The sequence below is a fragment of the Chlamydotis macqueenii genome, chromosome 24 (genome assembly GCF_036417535.1).
Source record: "Chlamydotis macqueenii isolate bChlMac1 chromosome 24, bChlMac1.mat, whole genome shotgun sequence".
NCBI lineage: Eukaryota > Metazoa > Chordata > Aves > Otidiformes > Otididae > Chlamydotis > Chlamydotis macqueenii.
In genome coordinates, this window is record NC_141579.1 from 5,266,602 (window position 1) to 5,278,571 (window position 11,970).

The 11,970-nt window shown below is 38.0% G+C and overlaps 1 protein-coding gene across 1 annotated transcript; it reads right to left on the bottom strand.

Moving 5' to 3' along the window:
• Window positions 1-9,410: 9,410 nt before the first annotated feature.
• Window positions 9,411-10,997, bottom strand: BTG4 (BTG anti-proliferation factor 4). Its single transcript, XM_010116380.1, has 4 exons — window positions 10,825-10,997; window positions 10,114-10,251; window positions 9,747-9,942; window positions 9,411-9,587 (listed from the first exon to the last, which is right to left on the bottom strand). Exons 1-4 carry the CDS (start codon window positions 10,995-10,997, stop codon window positions 9,411-9,413), a joined length of 684 nt encoding a protein of 227 aa, XP_010114682.1.
• Window positions 10,998-11,970: the final 973 nt, after the last annotated feature.

Below are 11,970 nucleotides of genomic sequence, written 5' to 3' on the forward strand. Positions count from 1 at the left end.
CATGATCACTTCCATAATGTTTCAGAGCCTTTTCCAGCACCTTCTCTATGAAGTAAACAGCTGTTTATTTACTCATTATCTTGGTGAAGTGGAATAGCAAAATCCTGGAATTCAACTAAGCACAAAGAAATAAAGCAAAAGAAAATTTACAAACCTCTGTATTTTCAAACCTCTTCCAAAAATTAGAAATTTAGTCAAAAAGTACAACTTTTATTACTAACAGTTGATTTTTAAACTGACATGTTAGGCCCAAATACTACACTAATTCAACGTTAGCTTATGGAACAACAAGAGGAACGGACACAAACTTCTGGAATTATTTGCAGTCATTAACCAGCATATACTCTTCTCACAGATATCAAGGTTCTGAAGCAGGCAGAACACCTTATGGCATCCAGAATCATTCTTCTGAATCCACAGTTCATGACACCTTCTCTGTATGGTAAAAACCTTAAGTCACTTTATTGGCTGCTGCTAGAGTGCAGAGTGCACAAAATGATCTCACGAGAGTCTTCTTTTCCTGTTAACTACCTCCTTTTTGCCTGCTTAACAACAAAATACATGAGCCACATGTGATATCTGCGTAAATAACTTGCCTACAACTGTGAAATAGCAATGATGTAGTCCTTATAATAAACCAAATACTGGGCTTAGAGCACTTAAACAGGTAAATGTTGTATTCATTAGCTGGGAAAAAAAAGCTTTCTTCTCTATCAATTCTGATGAGATATGGATTTGACACTTTAAGAGAAAGTTACTATTTATAGAGTTAAGGGCAGATAGAATTTTTTTTTCTCATCAATAAAAATACATTGGTGACAAAGGTGACTTTGTTAGGGAAAATTGCAAGGCCTATTCTGTAAGCAGGCCAAACAAGAACTAAGGGACTGAGAAGTGTTTGGACTTGGGGTTTTTTGTTTTGAGATTTTTGTTTTAATGAAGATACCCTTCTTCCTGTTTAAACAGACTTCCACATAGTATTTGAGGTACATGAAAAAGGAGAAATTTAGTGCATTGGATAATGTAAAGAGTTTCAGAGAGAAAGATATTTTCTCTGCAACGCTAACGTCTTTGCCAATATTTCAATGTCATGCTACAAACAGTAAAACCATTTACCTGTTTCACCTTACTAATCTACATAATTCTAATGTGAAATGTTTGCTCAAAAAAAAAATGTGGTAACAGATGGACCATTTAGGAAAGCAATTTTTTTTATTTTTATTTTTATTTTTTTAAACACAGGTGGTGACAAAACTACATCTATAAAAACCTCTTTTCTTTTTGGTCTTCTGAAAGATGTGAATGATGAGCTCCAAAGTCAAGCAGTGGCAGCTGGACTACTGGAAAGCAAAAGGCTGGACAAAGGTAAATCTCACTTCTGTTCTTTCTTATATGAAAGTCAGAATTTGAGTGTAACATGAAGGTTTCTGTTTCACCATTCAGGTAGCTGTTAGTTGTGTTTATTGTGACAAGGTTTTGCTGGACAGACATCATAAAGTTACTCTCGTCTTTGGAGGGAGTGCTCTACTAGCAAAGGAGAAAGACTCAGAACACAGAATCACCCCTGACTTTGCTACTGATCAGCTCTGAGGCACACAGAAGCAATGTCACTTTTCTAGGCCTATCAGAAATTAGCTATCAGAAATTTCCCTACGAAGAGTGAAATTTGGTGCATTGTGTAAGAGTATTAGGCACTTCATGACTCTTAAAAGAATTCATAATGCATCAGGGCTAAATTTTATATTGAACAATTATATTGTGAGGTGAGAAATGCAGTATTTTATACAGTTGTATTTCAATGCTACCTCTTGAACAAACAAAATGAAAATTGAAACCAATTAGTCTAATGAAATGCTACCATTCTTGCAGAAACAGCAAGTACTTCCCAGGGTATACAGGATGCCTGGAAGATTCAAGAAAAAGAACTAACAGTAGTTGATCCTGCAACCCTTTCTACAAGAGAATTTGTCATATATCAGTATGGCATCTCCATCCTACAGTTTCTCAGATTTCACATTGATGTAAGTTTAAAATACTAATATTTAGTAATCAGTGCTTCCAAAAGACTAGTTACCAAAAAAAATTATTCAGCCAACAGGCTACTTAGTGTTTACCAATTATAAGCTAAGATCAAGTAGAGAATAACCATTGTGCAAACATTAGGAATTGAATTCCATTTATATTTTCTCCACAATGGTGAAGAACTATTTTGAATACAAACCTCTGACCCACAAGATCCACGGTCTGTTCTTACATTTGTTGTGGCATCTTTCTTGAGATCACTTGGTTCTTGCTTTACCTAATACCTGCATACTACATAATATTGTGACAAAACATATTTCCTTCATAACCTGGAGCAAGGATACTCTCATTTTCTTTGTACAGTTCTTAGCACGCTACAGTTTTAGGTTAGGTAAACTCTCCAGGGTCTTTCATAAAAGTATCAAGTAAATAATAATTAAAATCATGGTGACTACAGCCAGAGCTCCAGGGCTGGAGTACACTTTCATTTACTTAATTAGACAACTGACAAGGTGAACTACTATAATTTGCTAGCGTTTTTTTTTAAACTGTCTCCATTTTCATGTGGTATTTGTTGGCTTTGTATACCCCCTGCAAATCAAAGCTGGTGTTTAAATGAACTTATATATCATTAGCCCCTCTTACTTTGCAGATCTGATGTGCGTACACACTTTTTACAGAAGTGTTTCTCCTTTTCTTTGCAGGCTCCAGAAATTAACCTGTGTGTTGCCTCCAGCATACCTCCTAGTAATGCCACAGGCAATGCCTTCAGAAACTCTTTCTTTTATCAGGTTGGTCAACTTCACATCTAGTCAGTATATGCAATACTGTCATATCCATTAAGTTCTGAATCTAGGAAGTAAAATGCAGAAGCGTTTCATACTTTTCAAGTCACAATAAGCTTGATGCTTTCTAGGAAAAAAAAATATTGATATAAGAAATCCTCAAATGTTAATGGTATGCTCCAGATACATCTGAAGACAAACTTAACATTAGAGCACTCTAGGATATTGACTTTGAATATATGTTTAATGTGAGGGTCATACCCAAAGCACATTTATTAAATCAGATCTGATTACCCAGTTTCTCATGTCCAAATTCTACCACTTCCATTTCTACCAAATTCTCTATAGGTCAGCTTTATAAAAGTCAGCAAGTGTATCAGTATTTTACTTGCTATAATTAAATTACAGAATTTGAATATCTAGTATTATTTCTAAAAATCTGGGATGTTGAGAGAGAAGTTTTCTAAAGTTCATGACGTGTAAATATAATAACATCTAGAAACAGAGAATACAAGAGTTCTTTAGATCTGCATCATAGAGTATTAAGTGAAGTCTTATGACAATGCTGCTGTCTGCCCCAGCACTCTAACATGAATCTTAACTTCATTAATATTGAGATAAACCATTGGAAGAGTTTGCATCAGCTGAGCTGACTATTGCTGTGCCCTTGCCTCAGCTCTGGATATTTGTTCCTTCTCAGAATTCAAAGAACAAACTATTCATTCTAAGGGACTGCCTGAGTTCTGTAGGAAGTTTTCTTCTCCTCCTCGTGCACTGCTTAGCTCATATCACTGCTGCTGACTTCAATCATGACGGCAACCCACTCTTTCTAAGGCTTTTTTATCAGGTACATCGATATATTCCAAATGTAATTACACTGTAGCAATGTTCTTTAAAAATTACCGCTTTAAAAGTGATGGGCTTAACACCTAATAAAAGGAGAGATGAAGTAAGATAGTTATCTATTACCTGAACTGCCATTACAGTTACACAGTGACTGTTCACAGAAAGATTCCTATTCAACTTTCAAAGAACACTGCATCACCGTAGTTGAAAAATTCACCATATAATCTATTAACATCCTACCTGCTTACAAACAACACTAAGTCAGAAATATGTGTTTGTTCCAGTATTATTACTACTACTGTTTGATTCTGTCTCCCCTCTCCCCCTTATTAATGTCTCTAGTCAGTGCTTACCTGTAAAGAATTGTGTTTGACTGCTTCCAGGTTTTCAAAAAGGGTTCTTGTTTTCTAGGCACTAAAGGCTTGTCTTAGTGAAACATTCTCTCTCAGACTCCAGCTATCAGCAGTTCTCCAGAGTGATAAATCTCATAGGATAAGTCAGATGTTGCTGAAGGATGAACCATTCTCCAAGGAGGAAATAAATCTCATCTCCCAACTTTTTGAGGTTAGAGTGAAAAGCCCCACAGACACAAAAGCCTTTGAGAAGGTAATAGAAAAGATCATGAGACCTGGTCTGACTAAAAACAAGCCATCCCTATTTTCTTACTTTGTTACAAAATGGCAATTTAAACTGGCTTATAGACGCCTGCCGCTCCAAATAATTGCTTGATAAGGTCAGACTCCTGTGGGATGTCAGCAGAAGCTCTCTACGTTATTTAAGCTCCTGAACTTAGAGGTACTCTTTTTTTTGCTTTCTGCAAAGAGATGTTCATAAGCCATGTAGCCAAAAACCTGCTCAGTCATCCCCTGAGCACCCAGATCTAGGATTAGGTGTCTCATCTGCACAATTATGGTAGAACTATCACGACTCAAACTAGAGCTGGTGAAGAGAAGGGCCATTTCTACCATCAGAAACAGGTGTGTGCTTAAGCATCCTCAGGGATATGGAAACGCACAAGCACTTTGAGCTACTTGCACATAAGGCAACTCAGCTAGGATCAGAAGGGAGACTGCTGCCATCCAGGGGGACCTCAACAAGCTGGAGAAATGGGCTGACAGCAACCTCATGAAGTTCAGCAAAGGGAAGTGCAAAGTCCTGCACCTCAAAAGTAACAACCCCATGCGCCAATAGATGCTGGAGGCCACTCAGCTTGAAATTAGATTTGTAGGAAGGGATCTGAGGGTCACAGTGGACACAAAGTTGAACATAAGCCAACAATGTGCCCTTGCTGAAAAGGTGACTAATGGTATCCTGGGCTGCATTAGGCAAATTACTGCCAGAAGGTCAAGGGAGGTGATCCTTCTATTCTACTCAGCATTAGTAAGGCCCCACCTGCAGTGCTGTGTCCAGTTCTGGGCTCCCCAGTAGAAAAGAAAAACGGACAAAGTGCCACAAAGATGATTAAGGGACTACAGCATCTCCCCTATGAGGAAAAGTCGAGAGTGCTGAGACTGTTTAACCCAGAGAAGAGAAGACTCACAGGGAAATCTATCAATGTATATAAACATGTACAGAGTAAGCATAAAGTAGATCGACCCAGGCTCTTTTCAGCAGTTCCTGGTGACAGGACAAGAGGCAATGGACACAAACTGAAAAACAGGATATTCAGTGTGAACTTTTTTTTTTTTTTTTTTTTTTTTTTTTTACTGTAAGGGTGAGCAAGCACTGGAACATGTTGCCCAGAGAGGTTGTGGATCCTCCTTCCTTGGCGACATCCAAGAGTAATCTGGACATAGTCCTGGGAAACAGGGTCTAGGCAGCTCTGCTTAAGTAGGAGGGTTGGACAAAATAACCTCCAGAGGTGTCTCCACCCTCAACCATTCTGTGATTCTGTGGGAGGCCATAGCCACTGTTTTAAGCACAATGCTAAGAAAACTTTTGCTTGCTTTAATATTTTAAGAGCACATATCCTGAAAAGTGTGCAAGCATCAAAGTGAGCTCCCATATCTTCAGCTGTAGATACTTAGAAAATATAACTGTGTTCAAATGTAAAAGCTACACAAGCAGTTGTTATTTTCATTTGAAAAACTTCGTATCAGGAAAAATTATTTGGATTCATGGCAATCATTAAGATAGCAAAAAAAAAAAAAACAAAAACAAAAAAAACCCAACAGTTCTATGAAAAATACATTTAAAGAGTCTATTAAAAGGCTTAACACTAATATGCTTTCTCCACTTCTGTGCTTGTTCCACAACACATAAAGAACAACTTCTTTGAAGTACCATTAAATGACAAGTTGCTTGTGAAGAAAAAAGAGCATTTCCCTCATGCCTCAAGCACGTACGAGAAGGGCAGCTTTGGATGTATGACATGGTAAGAATGATTTGATAAGAGGTATTATTAACTGCTGCATTAAGACAGCAACAACTGAACAATTTGGGAGGTTTGATGCAAATCACAGCACCACTTCATCATGACCTCACTTTATACTACAAAGCCAATATCCATAACCTCCTACATCTAGGTATGTTGTATAAAGGATAGATCAGATTTGATGCCAGGGTATGTCACAGAAAGACTGATTACGTCTCTGTAAACTACCCTCATTTTTCTCAGTAACGGAGAAGTCCAGTTCCAGTGAAATTTGTCTTTCTGGTTTACTCTTGTGAAGAGTTTACAGATATCACTTTAACAGTGGCATTTCTACTGTCTGATTTTAAGCATTGCTTTCCATTTTTTTAGCTTTGAAGAGGAAACCTGCCCTTACTTCTCCCCTTCAGAACTTGAGGATGAAGTCGATGCGTTAACTGAAGAGCTGGTGCATGTCATAGAAGATGAACACCAGTTTGTAAACAGTAAAGGCAATGAAGACTTGCTTTTTTACTACCTTGAAATAACTAGTTTGGAGAAAGACTGTTTGCTAAAACAAATAAATGCATTAGAAGAGAAAATAGTCCTAGGCAGAAAGTTCTAATGGTACTAAGACGATTTGGTGGTTTGGTTCTACATTAGTCCTTTGCATTTTGTCCTCAGGCTTTAAGCCAAAGTTAATCCTGTATTTTTAACTATAGTGTATTTTTCCATTTCATATTAAAGGCTTACTAAATTAAAAGTGAAAGCAATTCTGTAATTTAAGTTACAAGACTGGCTATATCCAAGAGGTGAAAAGAAACATTGTTGCAGAAGTTCAGACTGAGCATTTCCAGGAACCAGAGCAAAATACAGAATCACTGGTAAGTCTGCTTAGTGTTAGAAAAATACACGTTTCTAAAGTAATATCACTCACCTATAAGTTCTGAAGCCTCTGCAAACACCAGCTGTTACATTTTTTCTTCTGGCTTCATGAGACAGTGAAAGCTATAGATACAGTCAACCCAAGTAACTGTAGCTACATAATTACACATCAAGAGCAAGAGAGAGCTCCACCACTGAAAGCTACTTGCCTGACCCAGACAACCTTTTCTTGTTCTGAAGTCAGTGTACTTCAGCTGCTCTGTAGTATCACCTATACAGGAATGCAGGTCCTGCATTGTCAAAGACTAATCCTGCTCTTAGGCTTGGAGAGAGTCTTTCCTCCTCCCAAATTCAATAACCAAACCCCAAAACACATGAAACATTCATTATTTGCTGATCAATGCAACATTATCTCTTCTCTGACCACCACGGCCTCTGGTTTAGGTAAAAAGCAAGAGGAGAAAGAGCAGAGTCACCTAAGATCCTTCCTTCCCCACCAGTACAAGAATTCACAGAGCCACAGAACGAGATTCAAATTATTTCATGAGTCATTGAATACCCTCAACAGTAATGCAGTTACTTCATTATACATCAAATATTCAACACTGAAGTGGTTGGATTATTATAACTTCACAAATTGTGTAGCCACTCCATTCGCTCAGAATTGCTACATTGATTGCTCGCCTCTTCACCCCACAAATGCTTATTTTGATCTTGCCAGGAAAAAAAAACTCACTATTGATGACAATAGAGGGATTGAACTGCTCAAGTACAAATTCTATTACCAAAATACAAGAATTAGTTGGAAACACTGCTTCTGACTTACAGCAGTGAAGAAGCCTCTGCCCACACCTTATTTACCCAGTTCAATCAACATCCCACAGATATTGCAATAAGTAACACAAAAACAAACTTTAAAGTTAAGTCTCCTAAAAAGGAAATTACCTTTAGCTACAGCAAGTGTAGGATTTTTACTTTTTGCGTAAGTGACCTACCAAACCCTATTAATACCAAGTTTATTGCAAAATTCTTGTGCAAAAGTACATGTGATTGATGGGGGTTTGTTCTGAAGAAATACAGATGAAGTCACGGCAAAGCACGACTATGAGAATAGTCGATTACAGCCCTTGGCCTCCTGAATATTCCCACCCACATCATTATTTTGCACCTACAGTTTAGCACAGCAAATGTTAGCTTTTCACACCTGCTATGAGATTTTAATTAAAATGTATACTATGGGTTTATTCCTTCCTTTTTTGTTTCTGTTGTACAGCTAGCCCTTCAGCAACTGGTTCCTTGATGTTTCCTTTACAGGAAACAAAAACAAACACTTCCCCTCCAGAGCTACTTATTAGCAGGTTTTTTTCCATCATTGCTTATTAGGTTATTAGTCATACTGCAGCAAGTGGAAATGGCTGCAGTAAGTGACAGCCATAGGTATTTTCATGAGCTACTAAGTGTTGGCAAACTAGTTTAGCATTTTTACCAGATTACCAGCAAGACAGAAGCTACCGTCATAACTTCTGTAACCTTTATGCCCCACAGTTTAATCAGCAGGCAATTATCAAGTAGGTGACAAGTAGCCAGTAGGAAGACATACTGCAAGTCAGAGCAAAATTATGTTGATTCTGATCGTCTGAGATCACATTTGTTATTCTGTACTGGAAACAACATCCCAGAGCATAGTTTTGAAGCCTGGTAGGATTCCAGTGAGTCCTTTTCCACTGAAAGTGGAGTCTCTGTCTGGAGTTCTGGACTAGCTAGAAGACAGTTTGGCTCCAGTTGCCCAGAGCTGTGAGGACAGCTTCCTATGGATCACAGTATCACAGACTGGCAGGCTAGACATCCTTTGAAATAACAGCTCCATCATTCCACAAAGTGATGTGTTAGTATTGCAGCTTTCCACAACTGTAAACTAAGTATTCACCTCTTTCTTGCCCCTGAGGCTATGTTTTTTCTGACAGATTAGCTACAGTCTAGACTCAAAAGCCTAGCTGGAGCCACAAGGTAGTCTTTCACAGCTGCGTATACCAAAGTTTCACTCAAGGGGGACGATAGAGGTGATTCTGCTTGTGAGGGGTAGATGTTTTGCTCCCAGTGCAGCTGCCCTTGCTACCTTTGCAAAAAGGAAAGCATTCAAAGCAACTTTGAGGATGTTATTCTCTTCCTTGACTTGCTTGTGTTTTCACCAAAAAGCTTTTTAACTCCCTCTAGGGCAGTGATAACAGATAAGACAGCTTTAAAAAAAAAAAAAAACAAAACCAAAAACATGAGTAGATTTATTGATATATGCATTTCCTTTTTAACTTACAAGTAGACTCTCACATTCATTTTCAATCTTATGTTAACATTAATAAAACATTTAAAAGGTTACAATAAAACCCCAAAGTTGCATATGTACAAAGTAAGAGACAGGGATTAGACAGTAAGTGCTTTTGTTTCTATGAAACTTTGTAGTGCCAGCCTTCATCCCATACCATAGCTCAGTGTTTCAACAGCCTATGACAGGTGCAGCCACAGTTCTACCGCTTGGTATTGATCCAGTGGTATCTATCAACACGCGGTCCTGTGAAAGCAGCTGTTGGCCTGTAGACTTTGTAACCCCTGTGCTGGGCATAGTATGAGCCATCAGTCATGTAAGTCTTCCTATGAAGATACTGAGACCAGGGTTGTATGGGTGCCTTGCAGTAGTCACTGAACTAAATAGCAAGAAATAAGATAATGTTAAAGTGTGTTTTGGAAAGAGGGGAGATTAGTCTGGCCATCAGTTGTTAAGTCTATCGTATTCTGTCATGAGGAAACCTAGAGGGCCGTTGCTAGCTCTTATCAAAAGCCATGTATTATTACTACGCGCTTACCTGGTAGACACTGTTAGGATTGCTGACAGTAGGGATAGCTTTCGGCTCCTTGTTGAAGCTCTCCTCATCTGAAGAAGTGCCTGAATGACAGTCTAGTGCTGCTCTGTCAACAGCATAACTGATCTGCTGAGGGAGCTCTGGGTTCTCCTGTCCTTCAAAGTGTGCAATTGTGAAGGGCCGGTTCTTCTCACCATATCTGAAAGTGACTGTATTTGTATAATGTAGTCTGCACTAGCATTATAGATATTTATTAGTAGTCAGCAGACACTAACACTCTCAGACACTAAGACTCCAGTAAGAGAAACTTAGAGTTGATTGAGTTTGTACAGGGCACTTGACACATGCTAGTCACAGCTTCTCAACTCACCTGCAACACACCTCAAATGGATCAACCCACAGTGTCATCTCTTTTGGCAAACCAAGCTTATTAAAGTCTACATTACTCTCCACACAAGCTTGCTCCAGCAATGGATCTCTTGTCTGGTGTTTGTTTATTCTTATACACCTAGGTACAAACAAGGTACAGTTGGATTTAGAGATTTCCCTTCAACTTTCTGAGTTTTGCTTATAAACAAGTACATTTTAGTTCACTATTTATTTTCTCATTACGTTTACCTGGTTGATACAAGTTCTCACTTATAGTCCCAACCAGCAAGTTAGGCTAACTGGCTAATTTATAATCCCAAGGAAGGTTTTTTAAAAACACATAATACAGCAACTCACTTCAATTATTTTAAAGATAATTAAGAGCAATTATAACAATTCCATCAGTCAGTTTAAGACTACTTGAATTGTGCATTGAAGAAGTCAAGTACTCAGAGGGCTACTCAAGACACTCTGCATAATGTCTTAAGATTTCCACCTCACACATACACTGTGAAACCACTTGCAAAACAGGTGCATCTTTCACAATTAACACTTCTTCTCTCAAGCTTAAGGGATAGCTAAGTGGTTCTCTTTCAATTTTCTGTCACTTATTTCCAATTATGGGCTCCAGGCACTGAAAGGGTACTTGCAGCATACTGAATGCCATGCAAAGGCTCCATTCCCTCTCCTCTTCTCCTAAGGCTCCTCTTACCTGAAGGCTTGTCCTCTGGATGGATTGTCCAAGTACCAATGATTCTTATACTTTTCAAACAGTATTGTTGTCAGCTTAGCTGCAAATTTCTCCATTTTATGCTTGCTCAGCTTGTCTTCCCTTTTCACTAGCCTTGTGATGAAGAAAACCGTGGCAGCAATTTCATCTTTCATTTTTAATTGAAGCGCACAAGGTGCTTTAGCTGTTGGATAGTCATCAGTAGAGATGAGACACTACACTTGAGAGATTTAATAACATTAAAATACTATCAAGTTCCAAGGACAGATATTGCAAAATCTGCATAAGCCATGACAGATAGAGGCTAGATAAGCCCAGTTGCCAAAGAGCTGATAACTTTAGTTCTGGGTAGCAAAACCAATCTAATGCATTACTAGAAGGTACTCACACTAAGCAAGTTAACAAGGTATTTAAAAAAAAAAGTTAAAAAAAATAGTACTCCTTATTACATATCTCATAGTACAGTCAACAATTAGCAGTTCTTACAACTACATAGCTCTTTTACACACAATGAAGACCACAAACATTACCCTCTCAGATCAGAGCTGTCAAAAACCTGATATATGCTTTATAAACACCTTCAAAGAGCCAAAAGAAAACAGACCCAATGCTACTGTATCACTTACACAAGAGAGGAGAAAAAAACCCAACACCCAAATTCTCCCTCACTCTTCTTCTAGTACAGCTTGCTTAGGGCTTATATAGAACAGGAAATCATGTGGCTCTGAGGAATGCAACAATATTCAGGTGTGCACCATTAGGCTAATTAACGTGCTGGTTTCAAAGCTATTTCCAATCCACTTGATTTTATTCCAATATCAGCTCCTTATTTTAGGGTATATTTACTTGATTCAGTACTGTATTCTGTTGTGTCCATCAGTCTATCTCACAAACATCTGTGAAATATTTGTGAAATATGTACCAAGAGAAAAATAGGACCAGGTTTATTAATTAATTATTAATATTGCGCATGACTGCTTCTAGCAGACTTTATGCAACACAGTTACTTTCCTTACAAAGCCCTCATATTTGGTATTATTTATTTTGAAAATTGTATGACTATGTATTTATCATAACATTAATCTTCCTAGTGTCACATTATTAGTATAGCTTTTTTTTCATTTTTGA